The sequence below is a fragment of the Xyrauchen texanus genome, chromosome 38 (genome assembly GCF_025860055.1).
Source record: "Xyrauchen texanus isolate HMW12.3.18 chromosome 38, RBS_HiC_50CHRs, whole genome shotgun sequence".
Classification (NCBI taxonomy): domain Eukaryota; kingdom Metazoa; phylum Chordata; class Actinopteri; order Cypriniformes; family Catostomidae; genus Xyrauchen; species Xyrauchen texanus.
In genome coordinates, this window is record NC_068313.1 from 24,901,848 (window position 1) to 24,929,733 (window position 27,886).

General features: G+C 38.8%; 1 protein-coding gene across 3 annotated transcripts in view; it reads right to left on the reverse strand.

Annotated features, from left to right (window-relative positions):
• Positions 1–1,175: 1,175 nt before the first annotated feature.
• LOC127631754 (ARF GTPase-activating protein GIT1-like) overlaps positions 1,176–27,886 on the reverse strand; it is a 35,862-nt gene continuing 9,151 nt past the window's right edge. The window contains exons 3-21 of one of the 3 annotated variants that reach the window (XM_052110060.1): positions 27,355–27,467; positions 21,943–22,048; positions 21,558–21,644; positions 21,314–21,444; positions 20,788–20,882; positions 20,645–20,687; positions 20,159–20,185; positions 19,611–19,659; positions 17,680–17,752; positions 16,966–17,063; positions 14,658–14,769; positions 14,368–14,495; positions 10,321–10,473; positions 8,733–9,014; positions 6,318–6,395; positions 6,155–6,234; positions 5,234–5,398; positions 5,070–5,133; positions 1,176–3,877 (exon numbers count right to left, since the gene is read on the reverse strand). In XM_052110060.1, coding sequence (XP_051966020.1) covers positions 3,662–3,877; positions 5,070–5,133; positions 5,234–5,398; positions 6,155–6,234; positions 6,318–6,395; positions 8,733–9,014; positions 10,321–10,473; positions 14,368–14,495; positions 14,658–14,769; positions 16,966–17,063; positions 17,680–17,752; positions 19,611–19,659; positions 20,159–20,185; positions 20,645–20,687; positions 20,788–20,882; positions 21,314–21,444; positions 21,558–21,644; positions 21,943–22,048; positions 27,355–27,467 — 2,100 coding nt within the window. In that variant the 3' untranslated portion in view covers positions 1,176–3,661. The remainder of the gene's footprint in view (positions 3,878–5,069; positions 5,134–5,233; positions 5,399–6,154; positions 6,235–6,317; positions 6,396–8,732; positions 9,015–10,320; positions 10,474–14,367; positions 14,496–14,657; positions 14,770–16,965; positions 17,064–17,679; positions 17,753–19,610; positions 19,660–20,158; positions 20,186–20,644; positions 20,688–20,787; positions 20,883–21,313; positions 21,445–21,557; positions 21,645–21,942; positions 22,049–27,354; positions 27,468–27,886) is intronic. The other 2 variants (XM_052110061.1, XM_052110062.1) reach the window with 2 other exon arrangements.

Genomic DNA, 27,886 nt, shown 5'->3' on the forward strand with positions numbered 1-27,886 from the left:
AAAGTAGTTTACTAGTTACTTTTTATATAGAAAAGGTAATTGCTAGTTACTTTTTATATTTGAAAGAATTTTCTTGCAATGACTCCATCTCCCATACTAAATTCAGAAGTGTATGAGAGTCATTGCAAACAAATTATTTACTTTATTTGAAAATTAAAAAGTAAATACTAAGTTACAAACGTAACTAACAAATGTAACTTTACATTTAAAACGTAACTAACAAGTTACTTTGACGTATACTAGCATTAAAATAACTTTGGCCAATGTTAAATAAGCACCAAATTCAAAAGTGCTTGGGAGAGGGAGTCATTGCAAGAAAAGTCTTTACTTTGCTATATAAAAAGTAACTAGTAAGTAACTTTATTTTATTAAAAGTATATAGCAAAATATATAGCAAAGTAAAGAATTTTCTTGCAATGACTCCCTCTCCCAGACACTTCTGAATTTGGTGCTTATTTAACATTGGCCAAAGTTATTTTAATGCTAGTATACATCAAAGTAACTTGTTAGTTACGTTTTAAATGTCTAAGTAACTTGATAGTTACTTTTTATTTTCAAAGTAACTCAGAAGGTACTTTTTATTTTTCAAAGTAACTTGCTAGTTGCTTTTTATTTTTCAAAGTAACTTTTTAGTTACTTTTTAAATGTCCAAGTAACTTGTTAGTTACTTTTTATTTTTCAAAGTAACTTTTTAGTTACTTTTTAAATGTCCAAGTAACTTGCTAGTTACTTTTTATTTTTCACTAGTTACGTTTGAAATGTCTAAGTAACTCAGTAGGTACTCTTTATTTTTCAAAGTAAATTGCTAGTTGCTTTTTATTTTTCAAATTAACTTGTTAGTTACTTTTTAAATGTCCAAGTAATTGTTAGTTACTTTTAATATTTTAAAGTATAGAACTTTCTTGCAATGACTCCCTCTCCCATACACTTCTGAATTTAGTTCTTATCAAACACAAACTTACAACAAAGAAACTTAATAGTTACTTGTTATTTTTCGAGACTTTCTATTTTTAAAAGTAACTCTCGATACTTTACCCCCAAAGTAACTTGTTTAAATATTTACTATGCTACTTTTTAAATGTCATATTAACTTACCAGATGAAAAAGCCAAATACAATAGATTAATACAGATCTTTTCCTGTTCTGCGATAATGATTCACAAGAAACAATCCAGTTTTTCCATTTATTGATTACAAATGTACAGCTTGCAAGTCTTTATTATGATTTCAATGGTTTTAATTTGTCTTTTAATTTATTTTATTTATAGGTAACCTCTGCTAAAATAATTTCTCCCATCAGCTGATCTCTCATGTAAGAATTGTATGATATCAGAGAACAGTCATTACAAGTACAGTGCAACTACTAGTATAACTGTTTTATAGAACAGTGGTCCTGTGTGTGTATTAATTTATTTAAAGAATTAATTTTACTGGTGCAGTGTGTGAGCAAAGTATGCATTCACTGCAGAACGAGTGGGAAAACTTCCATAATGTGCAATTACTCCCTCTCCCATACACTTCTAAATTTAGTGCTTATTTAAGAATGGCCAAAGGTCTTTCTCCCAATATCAATCATCACATAATAAACCATTTCCTAGTGACCATCCTAACATATTTATTGGAAAAACAAAAATCTGGAAAAAAATAAAACTACACTTTAACTCATGGTGTTCTTCTAGTGTGGAAGAAATGCATTCACGAAATTACTGTGTAATTACGGTCATGCAGATGTGCAAAGGCAATGATTATAGATTTTCAGACAATCTTTTTGACACATTTTGGGGGATGTTAACATTATCCCATTCACTCTATTGAAAAAGTTAAACAAAAGGACAAATGGCATGAACAAAATCTGGCTTAACTTAAGGCTGGTAGGGGAAGCAAAAGAACAGATATGAAGAACAACAAAGTAGTTTTAAGGCTTGTAGTTTGAGATGGGATTCTTAAATGCAAAGTAACTGTACAAATTAACACTTAATTTGATGAAGCTTGAACGCAGATGTGGTATCAAGCCTCACTTTGGAACAATTTGTATCTGTGTGCGTACATATTGGAAGCTCCAGTTCAACTCCTCTCCCTTGAAGTTTAGAACAACTATATTCCTCCAACAGAAGTTCACTGGTCCTGATGCAGTGGTTGGACATCTTCGTTTTCCCTGTGACTGCAACTGAAATGTTAGTGACGAGAACATTGACAGTGGTCATCTTCAACCATCAACATTCACATGCTTGTAGCTTATAGAACATAATAAGGGTCATTTTACATCAATAAACATTAACTACATATATGCATTGATTAAAACAAAAATATTTAACAAGGAAATATTATAATGCATGAGGCATGAATACTCCAGAGAGCAAATATTTTCAAATGGAAAACAAAAAAACACCACAAAAATAAAACAAACAACAAAAATAAAACAGATCTGGTCCAGAATGGAAGAGTCCTTATTAAAGTCTTTAACTCCACTAAGCTAATGAAGGCGGCTATTAGATTAATCATCAATTAAGTTTATGTGCAGAAAAGAAAGATGTCCAGTAGTGGTGGTCTTTAATAAACCGCTTGAGAGGAAAAGAATGTGGTGATTGTGCTAACATGTTTGCATTGTACTGATCAAAAACCCACTAATGTAGGCATTGAGATGAGATGAGAGGAGCTAGGGCTGTCTGTCTCACCGCCAGGGTGACCTGGCTAGACTTTTCCGTACATTAACCCCAACTATTGTCTTTGTGCTCGCAGCAAATAGAGGAATCCGCAACAGTAGTGTCTTCACTCCCCTCTGTTCCTTTGGCTAGTGTTCAACACATTTTGACAAACAAAATTAGTATACATAGTAAAACACTGTAAGTGAACCAGTGTTTTTACACTGGAGGACGGGAGAGTTTTGCTTAAGTTTAACAGGTTATTGTTCACCCCTGTTAAATGTTCTCAAAGCTCAGCATGATTTCCACATAAACAAAACGGATTATCAAAATAAACAAAATTCAAAAGAAAAGATCAAGGACAAAGATAATTGTAACAATAATAAAAAACAAAAGTCATAAACATTAAAATAAATCCAGTGTTTTTCGTTTAGAAGTCAGTACATCTGTCCCAAGAGAAACAGGTCAATGGAGCGGCACTTAAAAATACAAAAAGTATCAGGAGATAGAAGAAAACAAAAAACAAAACAATACAGGAGGAAATATTGTGGTTCTCCAGGTGAGGGTAGGAGTGCTTGTGTACTTGTGTCTGTTTATGACAGAGAAATTAACCACACGACAGTCGTCTGTATGCAAACAACAGCCCATATTGTCGCGTCAAAGAGAGAAATCCTCAAAACACAGAACAGAAAGATGAACAGGAGTGTAATGAAACAACAAGCTGCTCCATTTGGCCTCTCCTAAACATTCCACATCACTGCGTCCTGGTGGCAACATCTGCATGGACCGTTTGCTGTCTTTTCGACACCCATAATTCCTTCTTGTCAATCATTAGACCCATCGTTTTACTTGTCTGTTCTAACACTCAACATTCTGGCCCATCTGACCTTTCATTTTCTATCTACGATGCATCACTTCCTTTCTCCATCATCCACCACTTTCTCAGTTAGTGTCTTCCTCCTCTCCCTTCCTCAGTCAGTCCATACGCCCAGCCCGACAGACCCCATTGTGGTGGGTGGGTCACTGTTTCTTTTCACGGGTGGTGATGGTGACCAGCTGTTTGGCAGCTTTGGCAATGTCATAGGCGCACTGGATGACCTGCTGGGTGAGGAGCTGGTAGTCCACCGTGTTGGTTGACGAGTCGGAGGGAGCCGCTTTGCGACACTCCACCTGTAGACGGGAGGCACTGGCTGCCAGGAGCTTCAAAGAGGAGCGCACTGTGTCCAATGCCGGCCTCTGTGAAACAGATCAATAAAAAGACTTGAAAAAACCTTGAAAGAATAGTTTACCCAAAAATGAAAATTAGCTAATTATTTATTCACCCTCATACCATCCCAGATGTGTTTGGCTTTCTTTCTTCTGCAGGACACAAATTAAGATTTTTAGAAGAATATTTCAGCTCCGTAGTTCCAGACAATGCAAGTGAATTGTGACCAAAACTTTGAAACTAAAAAAGGCATATAAAAGACAGTAATACATACAACTTCAGTGGTTTAACCCACATCTTCTGATGCAATCCAATCTGTTTTGGGTGATAATATAACTTTTTTTTCACTGTACATCTTCCATTTGCAGTCTCTAGGCAAGATCATGATTTCAAGCTTGATTACACTTCCTAGTGCTTGACGCATGCGCAGAGCGCTGATGGCACTAGGAAGTGAAATCGAGCCTGAAAAGAGACTGCTGATGTCAAGAGTTTAAGTGAAAAAGGAGTTATATTGTAGTCTGTTCTCATCCAAAATTGAAAATCCAAAAAATCTCTGAAATACTGATTAAAACACTGGAGTCTTGTGGGTTACTTTTATGCTGCCTTTATGTGCTTTTTGGGGCTTCAAAGTTCTGGCCACCATACACTTGCATTGTATAGACCTACAGAGCTGAGATATTCTTTTAAAAACTCAGTGTTCTGCTGAAGAACATCATACACATATGGGTTGGCATGAGGGTGAGTAAATGATGAGAGAATTTTGGGAAAACTACTCCTTTAATAAGACTTTTTAAAGCCCCCATGAAAATAAAAGTTTAGTTTTTTGGTTTTTAGCCAATGCCGATTAGCTTTTAAGTCATCTATATGCTTGGGTAATCTGGTTTACCTACTTTTTCTTCCAGTAAAAAGATCGAAACATATTGATGACTCATCTTGCACTGCACACATTTTTGTCCATTGAAATGCTCTCTAGAATAATAATTCCCCTTCATCTAATACCAGATGCAACCCACTTGCAAGTAGCAAATAATGGTTCATAGTTGTGATGTAACTAAAGCCAATTGGACATTTTAAAACAGGATAAGCCCTTCTATTTGACCCACATACATTTCCTGTTTCAATAGTAAATAAGTTAAACTAAGGGCCAGAAATCCTTGCTTGTCAGGAGATTCATTGGGTCTTTAAAGAGCCATAACAAGATGCATTTGCAGCCTCATTTACCTTGGGAAAGAGAGAAGCCATTTCTGTCACAGCTAAGTGGATTTTCTCTGAGCATGGCACAAAACTGCAAAGAAAGAAAGATGTTAGGCCTTTTTGTCTTCCTTAGTCCTGTCTATAATCTCTCTGTAAAAGTAGTCAGTTTGAAAGGCAAGTGTCCATCCTACCTGTCATGTTTAAACTCCTGTGCAGCTCTCAGGAGCTCCTGAATGTTCTTGGTGACCTGCTCTGTCTTGAGGATGACGTCCTCCGTGCAGGGCAGAGTGGGGTCAGGCTCACCCTCTGTCTCTTCCAAATCCCCCCTACTGTCCTCCTCACTGCTGCGGCCCATGCTACCACAAAATACCAAGAAATATAGATTAACATATAGAATTATAAATGTTTTTTTTTTTTATGTTTTTAAGCTTAGGGTTGCCAGGCCACTAGATACATAATGATATCATGTACATGAAAAATGTTACATTACAGAAGATAAATGGAATTTGAGTGTTGTTTTACTTTGATATGAAATACTGCGATTTCAACAATTAAAGCCGAGCCATTTGCAAAGTGCAAAAATGCAACAGTGGCTAAGGGGGCTTTCACACTGGCAGTTTAGTCCTAAACAGAGCACAGTTTGCATTAAGAAATTGATAATATGAAAGCTTTGCAGATCATGGACTGGACCTAACCGAACCTAAGACTACCTGTAGGAGGTGGTTTAAGCTTGGCTGCAATAGAAATGTGATGCCGCTTTAAATGAGTGAGAAAGCGAACTGCACTCGGGCCCGCACATGTTCAGGAAGTAAAATAACTAGCACATACGTTTTTGGCAGTTACAGCATGATGACATCATGACAGAGTGAGTGTGCAACACAAGCAAGGCTCCAAATGCATAGCTCCCAATGTTCATCTGCTAAATTACAGCATGTGATGCAGAGAGATGCAATCGGCATTCACTGAGGTGTGCATAATGGCACATAATTTATAAAAACCACACAAACATAGTGACCAGTGTTGTGTTCTCCACCTTGGGGGTGCCAGTAACAATAGCACTGGGATTTGGACCACAGCAAACATGCACAATATGAAAACCACCAAATACTCACCCAAAGGAGACGTCGTAAGTTTGAGAGTTGTCATAGTCACTATCTGTGCCGCTTCCATATTTCTCTCCCATTTTAGAAGTCTGGAGAAAATAAAGAGAGATCTGTTACACATTACGGCTGATGCATACTCTTATACTCGCATGTGAATGAGACTGGCACTCACATTGTACCGTCCCTCAGTGGAGGCTGACAAGTGTGACCCTCCGTAAGGGGTTGGACCTGCAGGGGCTCCCTTTCGCACCTGAACACAAGCAGAATCAGATTAAAATGACAAGAAAACCTGATGGACAGTCAACAACAAAAATGTAAAAGAAAAGAGAAGCCTTGATAGTGATTTCAGCAGCGTGCCGTTAGAGGAAAGAAAATCTGCATTTGTACAGAAGTTCTACATTAGTTGTAGAACATGAAGAGTCCACTTAAAGCTTACAAGCTAAACTCAGTTAACAGTGCAATAACAGCCTCTTCTCTAAACTAATGAAAACCCTAAAAAAATAGACACTCACAGATTAAATAACTTGGAAAAGAGTGCAGTTAATAAAGCAGGCACAAAGGTACACACCAAATACATTAACAAAGGCTAATAAAACAAAGACTACACCACACTGTCAGCAATAGCCCAAAAATGGGCTAAACAAGGCATTCAAACAGACTAGAATTCTGCGAATTCTAGAACACACGTAAACACGCACGCATGCACACACATATATGTTGATGCAGCTATCATTATGAGGACTCTCTATAGACATAATGATTTTTATACTGTACGAACTATAGATTATATCCCCTCACCCTAAGCCTACCCCTCACAAAAAACATGTATGTTTTTTTAAGTGATCTGAATTGTGGGGAAACTAGAAATGTCCTCATAAAACACATTTATAGCATAATATCCTTGTAATTACCAAATTGTAACCTACATAAAATTTCCTCAAACCAAATTAAAATAGATTAATTATTCTGTTTTTTTTCTCCCTAATTTGGAATGCCCAATTTCCAATGCGCTCCAAGTCCTCGTGGTGGCATAGTGACTCAATCCGGGTGGCGGAGAAAAATCTCAGTTGCCTCCGCATCTGAGACCATCAATCCACGCATCTTATCACATGGCTTGTTGAGCGCGTTACTGAGGAGATGTAACACGTGTGGAGGCCCACGCATCCATGCAGAACTCACCACGTGCCCCACCGAGAGCTACTGTAGACATTAACCACACATTAAAGCAACCACGAGGAGGTTGCCCCATGTGACTCTACCCTCCCTAGCAACTGGGCCAATTTGGTTGCTTAGGACACCTGGCTGGAGTCACTCAGCACGCCCTAGATTCGAACTCACGACTCCAGTGGTGATAGTCAGCATCAATACTCGCTGAGATACCCAGGCCCCATACCAATGCTGTGTCTTAAAATCTAGTGAGCTGCCTACCTAGTTAGCATTTTTGGGCATCAAAAGCAAACATTTGGAAGTAATTAGTCCTGTTTAAGCCTTATATTAACATTCTGTTGCGCTCAGTCCATCTGTTCAAGTGCAAAAGTGAGTCTGTGGAAGGCTGTGCTGCATGCTTGCTTGGTTTGATGAGGCATGTTGCCTGTGCAGCTGGAGCGCTCACTGCCTCCTACTGTCACAGAATCGCAAAAACATTAAGGTAATATATTAAGCTTGAATTGCTCCAATGGTAGGAATTCCTTATATAGAATTTATGTACGGGTCAGGGCATGATTAGTTTAATTACTTTAACGCATTATTTTTCATACAATTAATCACAAATTAGTGTGTTAAATCGACAGCACTACTTACTACATCAGAGCGATCATCATCATCCTGATCAAGCACTTTCATAATTTACTCCACCGATGTTGTTTCAAAACCATTTCTTACACAGAACACAAAAGTAGACGTTTTAATGAATGTTGCAGGGTGTCTTTTCAATATAATGACAGTGGTCTGTGTCCCACTCTAAAGCATAAAGGGATCCAAAAGTATTATTAAAGAAATTCACGAGGTTCGTGCATCATGTTCCGCCTTCTGACGGCATACAATGGGTTTTGGTGAGAAACAACACACAGAATTAATTTGTCAGTGAAACTCTTGATATCTGAAGTACGTTCATAGGCACCATGAAAGACGCTTGCTTCCAAGTTTTCATGTAAACATGCAAGATAAAACCCTTGTTTTATCTCAACATCAGATTCAGGTAAGTAGGTGGTCTTCTGAACATTTTGCACCCCACTATTTACATTAGTGATGTTATAGGATCACCTGAGACAAATATTAATATCAGGTGTAAATGGGGTCTATGTTATTCCAAAAATACCGTCATGCAGGCAGCTCACCAAGTTGTGTGACAGCCAATATCTTGAAAAAGGAAAGTGTTATCAGAGCAGGCACTGTTCCTGTCTGGCCATAAGGTGGTAGTAGAGAGCAGTAAGTAAGTGAGTGATGAATAAACAGACTTTGAAGTAGAGTTCTCCAGGCAGCAGCAACACACCAATGAGGGCTCAAGTTAGCAGAGGGAGAAAAAGAGAGCCCCGCCAGGAAAAGGAAGTTTAAAAAGGTCAGACCAACCACTAATGCTCAAACTTACGGTGGGGCTGAGAGGCTGCAGGCGGCCGGTCAGGGGGTCCAGGGCTGGGGTGAGAGCTTTAGGGGTGGTCACCACAGGCTCATACATAGAGAAGGCTTGTCTGTCCCGGCGGAGGGGGGCGGAATGTGCGATTAGGCCGGAGTCTCCGCCAACCCCTCCTCCCCCTCCCGTACCCCTTACCCCACCGTGCCACAGCCCTTGGCCACCACCTCCAGTCAGAGTGCCCCCGGCTCCAGCCTGGGCCCCCCGCAGCACTCTGTTCTCCAACTGCATCCGTGTGATCTACAGGGATGGAGGGGCATCACCGGGAGTCACACACACATCCACAAACACAAGGACCAAAGAAAACACAACAGTTGCAGTATGGAGGGCTACATCATGCTGGGGCCAATAAAACAGTGTCATTGTGATGAACAGGAAGTTTAAGGTTGTCTGGACAAGGAGGGGCTTCATTCTCAGTATAAATGGTTTATGATAGTTCAATCAAACAGGTCTGTGATGTTTGCTTATATTTAAAGCTGAAGTGTGTAAAACAATCCAAATGGAAATGCAAAAATAATGACTTTGAGGTTCCCCGAACACTCCCCCATCTGCCATTAGTTGTAAAATAGATAGTCCTGCCCCAAACTGCTTCCAGAGGATGAGCCAATGTTGCCAAGTCAGACTGGACAGAATGCTTAAACAGAGCAGAGCCACAGTGTTTACACTTTTCAGAGAATCAACCTATAAATAACTGACTGAGGGGCTGTTTACACGACAACGTTTTCAACTAAAAACGGAAAACTTTTTATGCGTTTTGGCTGTTCGTTTACATGACAACGGCATTTTGGGGCCTGAAAACGCAAACTTTTGAAAACGGGTTCCAAAGTGCAAGTTTTTTTAAAACGATGCGGTTATCTTTTGTGTGTAAATATACAAAAACCCAAATTTCCGAAAACGATGACGTCATGCGCACGCGTAATACGTGTTCAGTCTATAGGCATGAACTTTGAGAATTTTGTCTTTACCTCCAGGGCGAACAGACCAACATGAGATCACCAGTTGAAGTCCTTAAAAAGGTGGCATGCTTTATAGTCCAGTGTCACTTGTAGTAATAAAGCAACTCATCGTCCGCCCAGACAAAATTGCTCGATGCTTTCGCCATCTTCATTGTTTTTATTCACCGCTCTGTGGAAGAACGCTTACCAGAATGTTTATGCAGGCGAATTCTTTACAAAGTGACATCACCAACTACTGGCCTGGCATGCATAATAGAGCTTTTCAAGTCATTTTCGTGTAAACGGGGATTGTTTGACGTCTTTTCAAAAAGCAAAGGAAAAACTTTTCAGATTTTAGTACATCATTGTCATGTAAACGTACCCTTGGTTACATATTAAAACCATTTATTTATTTATTTATAAAATGACACTTCAGCTTTAAGAATTTTATAACATCAATCTGTGTGAAATTCTACCTGGCAGAATGACATTGGGATGTGCACATAGTGACGATCAGCAACCATAAATGGATTTGTAAACATGTTCTCATGTATCAAAACAAGAGCACACAGCTCATTAAAAATTAAAAGACAAAACATGTGTTGGTGTACCTCCTTCTGAAGCCTCCGTAGCTCCTCACTCAGGTTGTTGTTGACTTTCATAAGCTGTTGAACTTTGGCCTCTGAAGAGGCCAGTGCTTTCTTCACCTCCAGATACTCCTGAAGTGTAATAGGCCCATCTGACAGGTCGGACGAATCCATGCTCTAAAACACAAAACACAATCGCAATCAAATCAAAATATGCAGTTAAATTAAATGCGATTGCTAAAGTATTCTCAGTGTTTCTTGAGCGATGCCATAAGGGTGTTCTGGGTAATAGCTTACTGGCCCAAGTCAAAAGAGCTCTTCAAGTCTCTTTGGCCATGTACACACTACAAAGTTTTGGGTGTGAATCCCCTAAATTATCGTTCCATGTTTTTACGGAATACAGGTTTGACTCCTGCAATTGCGATGATTGAAAAGTGTTGCCATAGCAACGCTGCAGCATCTCGCACCTGTGAAACATGAAAGCCACCAGTTTAATCCATTTTTGTTTACTGTTTTTGAGCAAAGAGAGCTGCCATCGACAGAATCGCTGTGTTTTGGTCAAGTCTAAGCGCCTGTTGTTAAACAGTGTGCACGTGCACTCTGAACTGTAATGTACAGGCTACCCTGAGACTGCAGGACTGATGAGAGAAACAGATTGGAATATATGAATGGATGAAGACACATAACTCTGTGTGATTTACACCAGAAGATGGACACATCCCACATGTGCCATTAATGACATCATTAACAACTAGTTGTTCAGTTCGGTTCCGTACACACTGCGTGGAATTTTTGAAAATGCGGTTGTAACTACCTGAATTTTTCAGAACTGTGTTTGTACAGAATAGGATTAAGCACTAAAAAGGTGAACGGACAACCGAATTTAGCTGCAGTGTGTATTTGGCCTTAGACCATACCATGGTCTCTTGAGATGGCTTGGGTCAATCCTTCAATATAAGGATATTTTTGCTCATTTTGTCATCTGTCAGACAAAAATCATAATGACAGTAGTAGCACACCTTTAGTCAACAGGTAACACAATTTGTCAAAAAGGACATTAGTGTCTGCATCAGGAGGTCGTTAATCACTTGACCATCAGGACTCCCTGCTGAGTTAATAGTTCCAGCAACGGGAAAAAAAGGATCCAATATGAAAAGAACAAATATTTCTGCCTCCTGAGCTGGCTCTTGGATTGTGGTTCACTTCAAGACCTCGTTTACACCACAATCGGATTACAAAAACCACATACAAATGTCGTCAAAAATACATATGACGGCATCGCATTTTATGTGTAAACGTTAATCCTTCCTGTATGCGTTCTGGCAGCAGCAAAGCGCCTCCCCTCACTTGTCAATAAGTGGCTGCGCTAAAACAAGATTTTAAACTTTGTCGGGTACGTGCAGCTTTAAAAGGAAAAAAAAATGTCAGATTGAAATAAAAAAAATGGACATATACACAAACATGACAACTTCCTGGATCTTCTTCAGTGTGTCTGATATCAACATGCAGGGACACTTATGCAAAGCACAAACATCTGCAGCTCAAGTTAATACAACTAATTCACTAAAATAATGGAAAATTCTGCTCGAAATTTTGCTTTTGTGCTTAGATAAAATTTCAGCTGCACCAGGGAGAAATATCGCACCGAAGTCCAAATGACCAATTAGCTGTTTCTTTTACTGAAGAACTGGCAAGACGTCAAGCTGTTCTCTATATTTGCTTTCCACTCAGCTACACATCATCAAAAATGCTGATTGCAGCCAGGTCTCCTAATCAACCAAATTGGACCTGTTGCTAAGGAGGGTAGAGTCACATGGGGTAACCTCCTCGTGGTCGCTATAATATGGTTTGAGATGTGCTTGGATGCTGTAAGAAACAGTGTGAAGCCCACACATGCGGCATTTCTCCGCTCAACAAGCCAAGTGATAAGTTGAACGGATTGACGTCTCAGACGAGGAGGCAACTGAGATTTGTCTCCGCCACCCGGAATGAGCCAAGTCACTATGCCACCACAAGGATTTAGAGCACATTGGGGATTGGGCATTCCAAATAAGGGAGAAAAGGGGAGAAAAAACCAAAACAAAAAACGCTGATTGTGGGGGCCTGGGTAGCTCAGCGAGTATTGACGCTGACTACCACCCCTGGAGTCGCAAATTAAAATCTAGGGCATGCTGAATGACTCCAGCCAGGTCTCCTTATAAACCAAATTGGCCCATTGGCTAGGGAGGGTAGAGTCACATGGGGTAACCTCCTCATGGTCACAATTAGGGGTTCTCGCTCTCAATGGGGCACGTAGTAATTTGTGCATGGATCGCAGAGAGTAGCATGAACCTCCACGTGCTGCGAGTCTCCACGGTGTTATGCACTGCAAGCCACATAAAGATGGTTGGATTGATGGTCAAAGAAGTGGAGGCAACTGAGACTTGTAATCGCACCACCATGAGGACCTACTAAGTAGTGGGAATTGGGCATTCCAAATTGAGAGAAATGGGGATAAATGTTTTTTTTGTTTTTTTAAACGCTGATTGTAATCAAGTGATTCTGTCACTAAGCATTTTTTCCCCCCTGCTTTTTCCTCTATAGTATAAAATGACTAATAAAATCAGAAAGTATAGCCACAACAGTCAGTTTTAATTGAGCATAAGTTCTTAACTCACTGAAAGCTTCATGGACATGCATTCTAATGGCAAGCCTCCAAGGGATAAATGCAAAGTCACATACATTCACAAGGTAAAGTTACCTAAATCACTCTTATACACTTGTTTATGCTCCTGTTGTTATTTTGGTGATCTCCACGTGAAAGAGAATCAGATTGATGGAGAGTTCCGGTGTGTCTATATGTTTGTCACCCCTCCACCATTCTTAATTCGCAAGTGTCATAGCATCAACTGAAGAGAGCGAAATCTCAGCAAAACACACTAAGTGTGACACCCTCAGCCAAAATAGAGTATTTAGTTTGCTGGTATCACGCCAGCTTTAGATGTCAAAGTTTAATACATGGGTATTAAATCGTGATGTGCGATTTAACATGCACCAGTAATTAGTACTGCATTACATAATGCTAAAAGGATCATTAAACAGACATACAAATTTCACAAATCACTGATTGATAAATTTTCTGTTTTGAATGTATATGAGCGCCTAACAAACATTTATATAGTGCTTAATGACCTAATTCCTAATTAAAGCCATTATAAAGCATTATACATGTTTGTATATCTGTAACGTCATGCCAGATTCTATGGCTATTTTCATAGCAAAGGTTAAAATATAAAAGCAGGTAAAACAAACCAAAAAATACATTTGTAGGATCTATTTTCAATAAAACTCTAAAACCTATTCTAAACTGACTTTGTTAAAAAACATTTCAAGTGTGTCAACTGTTTTGAAATCAAAATGAATAATTAAACAATTTGAAATATCTATGAAAACATTATAGTGCTACTGGAGCTGGTATTTCAGTCAGACAGCAAAGAATATGAGGGTTCATTTCTGCTCTCCCACACTCAGCCATGAAACTTCCTGTCTGTTGAATGTGCATGCTCACACTCAGCTTCCTGTCTTCAGCTGCAGAACAATAGCCTCACTGATCACAGCCTTGAACAGGGGATGATGTCATTCTGCAAGTATGAGGCAGGGCTGCTGCTCTTCCAGCAGTGCATGCTGGGACATGTTAACACTAGCTTCTGTACCTCGCTTATATTATACAAAAAAGCTGCAATGACAGTAAATGGTAACTGAGATGGAAAATTTAGCCTAACATCTCCTTTTGTGTTCCACAGTTGTGTAAGGCATATGGGTTTGGAACAGCATGAGAGTGAGTAGATTATAACTATTTAAATATTTGGGTGAACTATTCCTTTAATGTTTGTCGTATGGACATTTCTCCACTCATCCTAATAGCTTCATCAAATAGAATGATGGAGACTGTTTGGACAAATGAGTGAGAAGTCATAAATCCTTCCCACTTATGAAATAATAATAATACATTTACCACTACTCTAGATTTAGGTGGAGTTCTGTATTTCTGTATTATGAGAAATGCCAGAGTATGGGTTTTGTTGGCCTCACCTTGGCCCTGTTGTTTCGTTGGGTGTTGTTGTTATTCTGTGTGGTCAGCTCGCTGTCAGTGTCCTCATCAGACGCTACGCTGTCATAATCGTGTTGGTCATCATCTGCCTGGCTCAGATCCAGAGGGTCTGTAAAACAAACAAACAAAAAATATAACATTCAATCTGGAGAAACATTCAGAGGGTCGAAACTGCACTGGCTCAGTTACATCTATTCATATTCTGCTCTTTATTGAAGCTGTATTATTAAATGTTCTCGAGTTTATGAGCGGTGTAGTGTGGGCGTCTCACCTGTGGGGCTTGTCAAGCCTTTTCCGTGCTGTCGTCTCTTGGCGTCACTGAGGATGTCGATAATGAGGGTGGCGAATTCTCGTGCATTAAAACGAGCCAATTTTTGTCGCCCCTACACACAAAACAACAGACTTACTTCGGGTGTTCTTGATTGTAAGGTACATTTCATAAACTTGAAAATAAAGAGATGATGAAAAATCAAGTTTTAAAGGGTTAGTTCATCCAAAAATGAAAATTATCTCATAATTTACTCACTCTTCATGTCATCCCAGATGTGTATGACTTTCTTTCATCTGCTGAACACAAATTAAGATTTTTAGAAGAATATCTTAGCTCTGTAGGTCCATACAATGCAAGTAAATGAGTGTCAAAATGTTGAAGCTCCAAAATCCACATAAGGGCAACATAAAAGTACTCCAGATGAATTGTCATCTGAAGCGATATAATAGGTGTGGGTGAGAAAATCACAATAAATTCTCCTTCCTGCTCAGTCAATATCCACTTCACTTTCACCTTTACATTCTTCTTCTGTTTTTGGTGATTCACATTCTTGATGCATATCACCCCCTACTGGGCAGGGAGTGAATCTATGATTAAAAAAAATGACAAAAATTGATCTGTTTCTCATCCAAACATATCATGTTGTGTCTGAACACATGGAATTAACCACTGGAGGTATATGGATTACTTTTATGCTCCATTTATGTGGATCAAAATTTTGGCACCCATTTACTTGCATTGTGAGGACCTACACAGCTGAAATATTCTTCAAAAAATCTTCATTTGTATTCTGCAGAAAAAAGAAAGTCATACACATCTGGGATGCCAGAGGAGTGAGTAAATTATGAGATAATTTTCATTTTTGGATGAACTATCACTTAAACTGACCTTTATATAAAATATATTTTATATATATATATATATATATATATATATATATATATATTTTTTTTTTCTTTTTTACATACATGAAGTGAAAACATCAGTGAAAATGCTTCCATTTTGCATTCTTTTCCAATTTTATATAAAATAATTTTCATTAAAAATTACATTATCAGCATAACATTTTGAGAGCAAAGTTTAATTGATTAAAATATTTTCATGATTTTCAGCATTTCTCTGTATTTGGCATGGCCCCCTTTTACTTTAAATGACAGTATACACTTCAACTGTCATGGACTCCACAAGTTTATGCAAAACCCGATGACCCCATGTTATCCCAGCATGATAAGAATATTCCAAATATTTAATGTTTTTTGTGTGAAATGTCACAAATTTTGTTACCGCAAAATAGTGAAGAGTTCGATATTTCTTCTCAATCATTCCTCTCATTCCATTTCTCAAAACATAATTTATATGCACAAACAAGAAATTCTCAGCCTGGCCAATCAGCCCGCAGGAAATGTGCCCCAAGTAAAGGCACTTAGTGTTCTTGCTGCATAAAAGCACTACTTAAAGCAGTGGTAGAGAGAGTGATGATGAGGGTCATGTGAGGATGCCAGTGGAAATGCTGAGGGGAAGGGAGTCATTGTGCATCTGCCGTGGTAACGCAGCTGGAAAACATCTTTCAGTCTTTTTTCACTCTATTCGTTAGTTTGCTAGCCAGACCTGAGCCTCAGTCCTTTGCACAGCCACAAACTCTATTTTTAGTCCTTTGCTTGCATCCCTTTCTTTGCCGCAGCCCAATTTAATCTCTCCTTTGCACTTTCTCATTTCCCATCTGCAAACTCTAGCTCCATTCTAAAACCTAGTGAGCTGTCTTTCTGTCAACTGCCTACACATGCAGCTGCCTTCCAAGGCATCCTTACTGTGTTAATGTACTCATTAGTAAGCATATACTCTAATAAGCATACAATTCATAGCACACAGAAATTTTACCGAAACAATATATCACTTTAATGAAATAGAACACATTTTTCAAGTATCAATAAAAAATATTTGAATAGTCAAAACTTCTTTCACTTAATCCACCATATTTGATGAACTTTTAAACTAAGCTCGGGATTGCCTTTTCTACAAAGTATGCTGCCTTACAATTTGGCAGAAACACTGTTTACAACAATTTTTAGAATGCAGCATAAATACGCTGTCTTATTTTGGAATAGCCTTTGCGTGAAGAGCGTGCCTATGCTTTAAAATGCAGTCTAGGTATACAGTTCTCTAGATTTGGGAACATTGTAGCTACTCTGTTCTTGATGTTCCCTTCTGTATGGGCCGATCACTCACATCTGGGCCCATTTTCAGGCTGACTGACAGAGCAATGTCAACATTGGCAGTTCAAAAATAAAATGCTGTATGTGTGTATTACCTGGTTACGTGTTGCTGAGTATTCAGGGTTAACGGGTAAGAAGGGGACAGCACTCCTTTCTGTCACGAGTGTACTGTGGTTTTGAGTTGTCAGCCACACTGAGAGAAACAGAAAATGAGAGATATGGGGAGATATTTCCGACTGAAATAAGTAATCTCAGAATGCAAACATTATAAAAATGACTTTGCACAGAAAACTACACACAAATAAAAACTTGAGCCTTTAGGTACACCCTTGTTCAGCTTTTAGAGAGCACTATAGCTGGAATATGTTTTCAAATAGTACGAATCTGCCCCTCCCCTGCATTTTGTGTGTGTGTTTCTGTGTATGCATGCCGCCCCCTGCCTTGCACCCGGCCCTGCTTACCAACAGAGTCTCAGTCTGCCTCTACAATCAGGAACGAGGGAGCAAAGAGAGAGAGGAGAGAATTCCTGCGGCACTCCCTCGCTCTCGCTCCTTTTCACCCTCCTTTAAGCATCTCTCCTCTCCTTCCCTTCTCTATAGGCTAACTGCATTGCTTAAGTCCTTCTATAGTCAGTGTTTATACAACACTAAACACAGCGTCTCCAGAGAAACGCTACGATGGTCCCCACGCATCCAGACCATTCCACAGCTACATTAGGGAAAGCGTAAGCCAGTGAGAGGCAGGGACAGGGAGCTTTGGAAGGATAGAAAAGAGGATAAGAAACAGATGGGAGAAGAGCGTTTTATTACCTGCATCATTCTCTCTACGGTCCACTTCATCGTACACATCCATGGCCAGCTCCTCGAACAAGCGGTTATTTAACTGTTTCCACACATACACATACACACACATCAGTATGTGGCATTCAATTTGAAATCAAGGGAAAAACCATACACAAATCGCAGAGCACAGCTAAAACAATGCACACAAAAGGAAGACATCCACAAACATCAGGAAGACATCAGGGAGCAGACAAACCAAAGTAATACAAGACAATAAATATGTATAATATGCAGGCTAAGGGAATTTCTTCAAACATTCAAAGCTTCTACGAAATGTATCAACTGAATTTTAAGCATTTGAAGATTTTATGATAACTCTTCTCAAATCTGTTGAGGAAATAGGCTAAAACCTGGCTAATACTTGATGCATCTACATGTTTAGAGGGTTTGCATGAAGAAAGTGACATCATTACAGCTGTCACCTAGCCTTTGCAAGGATCTGTTTTGCGTGAACGTGCACATGCCATTGGACAAATTCAAGGAAAGTGGCAGGACAGATCGTGCCTGCACTTTTGAGCCAGCATAAAACTACAACTAGCGTAAAACTTATTACCTCAATTCTTATTACTTATATCCTCAATTGTTCTTCTTTTGAAAGACAAGTAAGCCTATTTGTGCATAACCGTTTGTACCATGAAAAAAAAATAGATCTTAGAACATTCAAAGAAGTTTGGTTTTTAATAAAAATATAATAGAACAGCTCTTGTTCATTTTATACTGTGTAAAAGCATATTTATTAAAAAGGCACACTTAGCAATTTTTTACTCATTAAAAAAATGTATAATCCTAGAGAAATTAATAGTCATTTTAAAACATATGAATAAAATAATTACCACTCACATGAGATTGATACCCTAGTCATATCAGCAACCTTATAAAAGCTGTTTTGTTCTACATGGAGAGGGTCCACTCATGGGGGCAGCCATGTTAGAATCACATGACCAGCCAAATATTACTCGCTAAATCTCAAAAACCACCCTGTTATTGGAAACGTTCATTCTTCGATTACATTATTCATGGCTGACTGTGATAGTGAATTTTTACAATGGCACCAATGACAAAGATCCACGGCGCTAGTTGTCACTGTACGTTTAAGATGACAAGCAAAAAAAGTTACTGAGTTCACCTTTAAAATGTGTTTAAGTGAAACTGGAGTTCACAGAATTATTTTAAATGTAAAAGTCATCATATTGACTAGGCTCTAAAATATATAACATTAATGTCTTATCTGTAAACTTAAGTGCTTGAGTTTAGCCACAGAAAGACAGTTTAAATTGCTTACAACTGGTTCTAATGTGCTTTTGCTTTGATCACCTCTTGCATATGACCAGCGAACGTGAATTATTATTATCATACCTGGCTAGGTAAATGTAAAGTTCAGCAATGCACTTCTACATTGCGGTTTCTTGCTGGATTAGATCATATTTTCTCTGAACTGGCATCTGTCATTTGGAGAAGAGTGCAACTGCAGCATGCATCAAGTATAAATGCCTTGGGCCGCTGAGACCTGCATGCACAGGGCATGTTGCAGTGCCAGTCGAAAGTTTAAACAAGGCTTAACAATGTGTTTTAACAAGGCATGACAATATCCAATGACAAGCAATTTGTCGGTCCACTCCGAAAGTGAAAATGCTGCCTAACATGACATTCACAGCAAATCAGTGCATATTTATTGATTAATATACAACTAAATGATGCAGGGCTTGAAATCATTACAGAAAATATCAAGATAGAAGCCAAGCGGCAGACAAAATGCCTTGTCTCATGGTTACAACAAAAACTCTGAATTGATATGTTGTATCACTTGTTGTTGTACAGTGGCATCCCTGGTTAAGACACAGTGTAACGTGATGTTGTCCGTAATTCTCTTGAGCAGTCCATCAACCTGCATCACTCACCGCTTGAAGCTTCTTCTTGGCTGCCTTGGCCAGTTCAGAGAGGTCCAGGCTACGCAGAGACAAAGACACAAAGGAGTAAAAGGATGCCGGAGACATGCGGACAGAGAAAGATGAGGAGAGAAGAAAGGAGAGAAGTGGAAATGGGTAGGTGGATAAATGAAGTATGACGTAAGGTGTGGGAGCCAAAAAAGATGAAAAAGGGCAGGAGAACACAATTTACTAGCAAGACCGCTTTGGTTCACCAAACTAGATTGCGCAGCCTTAAAGCCCCTGGTCCGTAATCCATCCCTGACCAAGACTTGTTTGAAATAACATGTACAGATTAATCATGTTCCTTTAGATCAGGAACATGTACTATGTAAGTAAATAGGGTCAATATTGTTTTCATGTAGAAAGAAAAAGACTTTTAATTCAGATCAGATTTTGGCTGTGTTTTCCAAATCCTTCATCCTCCATCATCTTCCAGACACCCACACCCAGATAAAGGCCATGTGAGAAAGATAGACAGCAGGGTTTATGGAGAGGGGGATGAGAAGAGAGAGAGATACCTCTGCGTCGGGCACTTAGGGCGAGCTCTGCCTCCAAAAGCGCAGCAAGATGGAGAAAACAGAGAACGAGTGAGCGAGACCGAAAAGTGAGCAGAAGACAGACAGGTAGAGAGAAAGAAAAGGGATAGACCCCCATATCAACAGTCCATTTGGGCAGGTCAGTTAAGACTATCAGATGGGTTTCATTAAGCTGTGGTGCATTTGAGGCATTTGGCTCTATAGAGACTGTGGGCACTCTTTGCCCTAACGAAATCTGACTGACCACGTGGCACAACCTGCTGGCAAGCATGCTCAAATAAACCTGCTGCCAACTGATCTTAGTACACTGTGTCTACCCTGTATGGGCAGCACTGAAGAAAAGACTTATAACATGCACAGCATCCAAAAGGGCAGGTAATAAATACAGCTCTAAAGCCATTATTTATTTAAACACATTATTATTATGAATCAGACATACCAAAACACCCTCACATACACACAATGTACCTGTCGGCCATCTGAGGGATGATATAATGTCCGTTTTTGTGATCTGCAAAAACAGACATAAAAGACAGACAATGTTGCCGTTTTTATCCTGATCTCGGATCACATCTGTCTGCTGTACCATGGCTATAAAGCTGTGAGCTCACCTGGCCGTCTGCCACACAGGTAGAAGGCCAATCTGTCTGTGAGCTCATACTGACACTCCACCAAACGCTCAGAGAGCTCCACGTGTCCTGCTTGCCTGCAAGGGCACATTCACACATGAAACCAAAGACTGTAGTTCACTCTAAAATTTTAAACCATGAATGAATACCTCTCATCTCTTATGCTATGAGGGGATTTGTGAACTACATGATAGCTGGCAGTCAAGTGTGAGACTATCAGGACCGCAGAGCATCTAATAACATTGCATATGTGTGTTTACTTAGCTATACTCTGTGGACAAAACTGTCCCCATAAGTTTGCTAAATGTGAAAAAAGTCCCTTTTGGAACACCCTTGGATGTCTTCAAATGTAACAATGATTCATAAATGTATTTTAACAAGATTTAATTTAAAGGTAGGATTAGGTTCAGGGTTAGTCTGCAGTAATTATTCTAACATTTATACAACAAAAAAATTTAAAATACAAGGGTATGATACGTCCTTAGTTAAACGTGGGTGTGTGTGTTACCGAGCATAGTCAATGGGTGTGCGGCCATTGATATCTGGAGCTCCCGGATCTGCCCCATACACCACCAGCAGTTCAGCCTGCAAAACCTGCCCTGCCTTGGCGGCCACATGCAGAGGGGTTGTGCCCTTTTCCTGCAGAGGGAAGATTATGTGTATTATACATGTAGATTATTAATACGTTTTTAGTTATGATGTAGTACACCTGACAAAACGAAGATGGACTTGTGCGAAACGATAGATCTCACCGGGTGAAAGAAGTTGGCTTGTGCCCCCAGAGACAGCAGTCGTAAACACGTCTCCAGACTTCCTGTCCGTACACTTGAGTGCAGTTGCTGCAGGCAAGAACAGGAGAGCAAGTGAGTGTGTGAGTGTGTGCATGTGTGTAGAGAGAGAGAGAGAGAGAGAGAGAGAGAGAGAGAGAGAGAGAGAGAAGACCTCCTGTGAATCTTCTCATTGGGGCCATTCAATAACACTGAGGCAAGTTGCATTTATTCACTAGCAGGATGTCATTTTAAGGTCCCTCCTGCAAGGGCACAGGCAGTGGGGAGCAGAGACAACCCGAAGAGGAAAGATGAAACGAGAGAGAGGCAGAGATAGAAAGAGTGATCAGATGTCTTGGGGCGATCTCACCTTGCTGAGGTCCTTGGTGGTGACCCCATCATCGTCACGGCAGGGCAGCTTGTGGACGAAGGCTAACATCTGGTACTTGCCGCGAATGAACTCAGACTTAGTGGGGCTGCAGGTAACAGATACGAAGACCACTGAGAGTAATGTCAAATCAGTGATTCAATATGAAATGGGATGCCTGTTCAATAATCCTGCATCGTTTAAGGGATTGTCCACCCAAAAATGAAAATTCTCTCATTATTTACTCACTCTCATGATATCCCAGGTGTGTTTGACTTTCTTTCTTCCCCAGATTACATTTAAAGAAAATTAGAAAAATATCTCAGCTCAGTTGGTCATTAAAATGCAAGTTGATGGTGATCCTATTTTTAGAGCTCCAAAAATCACAGACAGTCAGCATAAACAACATCGATATGACTCTTTATGTCTTCTAAAGCAATACGATCGCTTTTGGTGTGAAAAAGATCAACATTTAAGTACTTTAACTCTAAATCATCGCTTCACGAGAGGGTGGAGATCACGCGGTCTCTCGTGTGACGTATTACCATTGCCATGATACAGATGTAATCTCACGTTCTCCTCTCAGTTGAGACATCCAGTATAAACACACAAATGCACCATTGTGAGTAAAGAAACCAACTTGAGTGAAATTTAAGATGACGTTTATTTGATGTATATACAATGTCTTTCTTTGGCATAAGCCCTGTCTGACGGTTCGAAGTTGTTGTACTCTAAACTGTCATATACTACCGGAGATAGGAGGCAGGGGCGAGGAGCCTACCCCCGTGCAGGACAGGACTCAACGGGAGGTGGAAGTTGCCGTGTTAGCACACTGAAACAGCAATGTGATAGATTGTGAGCAGACTTATAAAGCAATGGCTTACATGTGATTGGTTAGGATCACATGTAATGCTGCGATGATGTACAGCAGTCTTCCTGTTAGAACTACTCTACGCTTACATATCTAAACCAAAACCAACTAAGCTTCTCTACAGCGTTCCTCCTACTCACTTGAAACAGTGCTGCTCTTCTGGCTGTGACTCAGGTGCGTCAGTGCCAATGCGATTACATCACATGCACATACCGCTTCTGACCGGAAGCATGATTTAGAGTTTAATATATATATATATATATTTTCGAATCAAAAGCGATCGTGTCACTTTAGAAAGCTGGAGGTCTATGGATGACGATTACGCTGACTGTATGTGATTTTTGGAGCTTCAAAAATTGGAACCCTCCACTTGCATTTTAAGGACCTAGTGAGCCGAGATATTTTTCTTCAAATTTGTTCTGGTGAAGAAAGAAAACCACACACCTAAATAGTAAATAATGAGAGATTTTTCATTTTTGGGTGAACTATCACTTTAAGCCCAAATTATACTTTGATTAGACGCGAACGCTAGGCGTCTCCACACAGGATGCGTGATGCAAATTTTGTCATTAGCAGATTGCTCAAGCACTAAACGGATGCAGCCTGATTTTTGTAACCGTGCATACGCTGTATACGCAGTATGTGTATGCACCAGGAATTATTTTGCCACAAGGTGGCAACACTCACAGTTGAGTCATTGCTTTAAAAAAAAAGCGTAATTCTTACTAAACAACAGGAGATGAAGGTAAAAACAACAACATGGATGTGCATGGCAAGAGAGCATATGTGAGAAGGTCAGAAGATAAAGAGAAATAGTTCAGTATCTCATAGCAGTCGTAGCGTGCAAGTGCCAACTGCCTGTGTATGCGTGCACAGACAAAAGTATACTTTGAAAGGTGAGCATTCGACTGTAAGCAAACACTATACGTTGGTGTCGAAACTGAAGTATCCTTTGGGCTTTACAGTCACGGTTGTTAATTTAATTTAGTTGTTATGGCCTCATGACATGCAAGAAATACAATGTTTTAGTGAATAAGTTGGCAAGTAAATTTATTAGAAACAGCAACATGATACACGGTTTCAAATTCGAACAATTCAAGAGTCAAATTGTAATTACAATTAGCTGACCCTCGTTTATGTAAGAGACATGAGCGATTTAAATCAAGAGATACAAACAGTCCACAAAATAAAATACCTGTTGATCTCAGTGGATTTGTTTTTTTATTAACTTTTAACGCCATGTCAGCAACATGGCTATTCACATGGCAAACAATAAATATATACAATTTACAAAGCTATATAAGACATTTGAGATTAATACAAGATACAAATTCTAAAATAAGTTCAAGGTGATACCTTTCTGTTTCCATTAATTATGTTTCTGAATAAAATAATTGTCTGATAGTTTCAAAGGTGTTACAGTTCATTGGGATGTGTTTGATAGTCAAAGGGGTTTGACATGGAAGGCATAATAGAGCATCTTCACCAATCAGCAAAAACCCAGTCTAGAACGACACAGAGGACCTGCATGACATGATCATGTTGAAGAGAATAATATTCTTATACTGGGGTTTATTTCATATACAGCTGAAGTCAGAAGTTTACATACACCTTAGCCAAATCCATTTAAACAGTTTTTCACAATTTTTGTCATTTAATCGTAGAAAACATTCCCTGTCTTAGGTCATTTAGGATCACTACTTTATTTTAAGAATGTGAAATGTCAGAATAATAGTAGAGACAATTATTTACTTCAGCTTTTATTACTTTCATCACATTCCCAGTGGGTCAGAAGTTTACATTCACTTTGTTAGTATTTGGTACCATTGCCTTAAAATAGTTTAACTTGGGTCAAACATTATGGGTAGTCTTTCACAAGCTTCTCACAATAGGTTGCTGGAATTTTGCCCCATTCCACAATATTTTTTCTGAGGTCTTCTACTGATTTCGTTTGATTTTCCCATGATGTCAAGCAAAGAGGCTCTGAGTTTGAAGCAAGGCCTTAAAATACATCCGCAGGTACACCTCCAATTGACTACAATAGCTAAACTTCTGACCAACTGGAATTGAGATATTGTCAATTAAAGAATATAATGTATATAATATTATATTATTAATAGTATTATATAGTATTATAATAGTATAATATTTATATGATATATAAAGTATTGTCAAATAGTGGTCTTCTACATCTTTTTCTTGTTAGAGCCAGTTGTCCTTTGTCTTAAAGACTGTAGTGTACACCTTTGTATGAAATCATCCGTTTTGTGGCAATTTAAAGCATTGCATAGCCTTCATTCCTCAAAACAATGACTGACTGACGAGTTTCTAGAGAAAGTGGTTTCTTTATTGACATTTGTGACCTAATATTGACCTTAACAAATGATAGTCTATTGCGTAATGTGGCAACTTAAAAACAAACACAAAGACAATGTTAAGCTTCATTTAACGAACAAAGTAGTTTTCAACTGTATTTGATATAAATGGCAAATTATTTTCTAGTACCAAATTAGCAATTTAGCATGATTACTCAAGAATAAGTTGTTGGAAAGATGGCTGCTGGAAATGGGGCCTGTCTAGATTTGATAAAAAAAGTACTTTTTTCAAATAGTGATGGTGCTGTTTTTACATCAGTAATAATGTCCTGACTATACTTCGTGATCAGTTGAATGCCACTTTGGTGAATTTAAGTACCAATTTCTTTTAGAATCAGAATCTGTACATTATTCCAAACTTTTGGCCACCAGTGTATGTGTATATATATATATATATACATATATATATACATACATACATACATACATACACACACACAGGCGGCCAGATAGTCTTCTGTCAGTGCGCGTACTTTGCTGCCTGTGAAATTTGATACGTTATTAAAGAACATCAGGCTTTCAATGCATTATTTAGGTTCATTTATTATGGGTTGTAAACTCTTCATCAGGCAACTATCCTTTATTTAAGGCTATTCTATTTGTTAGGCTATTGTATTGATATTGGAAGTTCCATTAATAATTTTTCCCACACCTGTATAAACTTTCACACTGGTGTTGTCCCTTATACAGAGTAAAACCGGTACCACCGTATACTGTGGCAGCCCAAGTTAAAACCTTTTTCTTTAGACCTGTTGTCTATGCCAGCATCTCAAGCCTTTGCAAAGAGGGTCACAGGTGACCTCACTAGAGGCCGGTGCAATAGAGCAAGGGTCACATTGGCACAAAGTGCTTTCCTTAAAATTAATCAAACCCAATAGAACTGTTGTAGTCACTGCCATTGACAGCACTTCCTATAGCAACAACATGCACAATCTCATTGTAAGTTACTGGTGTGTTTTTTTGTTTAATGTGATGCTATTGTCAATGTTGAGAGAGAGGAGTTGATTTTTAGTTTGACACATTAATGGCATTGTAGTTATTGACAGCCTTTGAGACATATGTTTTCAATATTTGGAGACGGGATATTTGTTTTTCTTCTGACTCAGGTTGCAATCACTGATGGCATTATAGCCTATGCAACTGTTCTTTGAGAGTATATTTGAGAATTAGAATTGTTTAAATAATTAACAGTGAACAGTGAATTATTTTTAGTTCTTCATACAGAAATAAGCACAACCCACGAGTATTTTGTTATGCTGTTTCACCATGTTATTGTTCTTGATTTACGCTTTTATGCACTAATGCCATTGCTGCCTTTACAATATTCCCTTTCATTAGTCTGAGAAGTAGAAATGTTACATTGCCTGAGGTAGCTGTAAAAACATTTTATTTCACTTGTGTTGTGTTACTTGCAACAGAGGACTGTTGAATTTTCTATAATCAGGTAATCGGTGCAATGGCATTATAGCCAATACAGTTGCACTTCTGCTTGAAAGAATGAAGAATGTCATATACAAGTTGTTATATGCAATGCAAATCTAATTACTGGTCTTTTGTAAAAAAAAAAAAAAAAAAAAAAAAAGCAAGGCCATATTCGTTTCTTTTTGAGACTTGGTTTTATTTAATTTTAAGATAAAGACATGTTATACATCACAACAGTTAAATCTGTGTCTGTATTGCATGTTCAAACCTTAATAACATTCATAATAACAGGTTAATAGATGTTTCCTCCAGGAGTATGAGTTTGCAAATTCTAGAGAAATCCTTCAAGAATGCATGTAAATACACTTCAACTAAACCCAATAGACTTTAGTCGACTAAATCCACCGTAGATATAATAGACTAAAATGTAATGATATTTAGTAGACTAAAACAATTCAGATGACAAAAATATGCCAAACTAAATGGCATTTTAGTCAAAAGACTGACTAAAATTTAACCAAAATTAGCTGTGAACATTAACACTGGTGGACAGTGTTTTGGGAAAAAATAACTATCATTTTTTAAATGTACCGGTATTTATGCAGCGTAGGCCTCTGTTTTGCCATTTCACAGAGCTCCTCCAGTACAATATCAATTGCATACTACATAGACACATATTACACATTTATACAACCAGTCTTTCATTACATAATGCTATATGATGAATAAATGATTGATGAGACTTACTGGACTTTATCTTGTGGGTTTGGTTTCCTGCGCCCACTCTGAACCTGTGCTGGATCCAGCAGGGAGTGTTCCCAGATTGAGTTAGCGCCATTACTGGCCAGGGTCTGCACCATCTGAGACACACAAATTTGTTAGCCCATGATCCTGAGGCACGCAGCAAAGATGTGTGCGTGAGGTTGGGGTGTACGATATGTATCATCTACAGTAATATCTTAATTGTTGTTTTAACGATGTGGGAGCTGACATTATCGAGTATGCCACTCACTTTGCAAAAACCAATCAAAAACACCTTGAGTCCACACATTCACTGCATGATGTAGCCTAGTAGGACAGACTACTGCATGTGCGCATTAAGAGTGCACGTTTTCACTGCGTGATTTAGCCTATTAGAATGCAGTGTGCTAGTACAGGCGTACATGGTCACCGCACCACAAGTTAAGCTAGCATAACTGCCTAAAAATACATGACTGAAGTTCAAAATTAGTGAACAAACAGTGCCAGGAGACACAATACATACACCATCAACCTCACA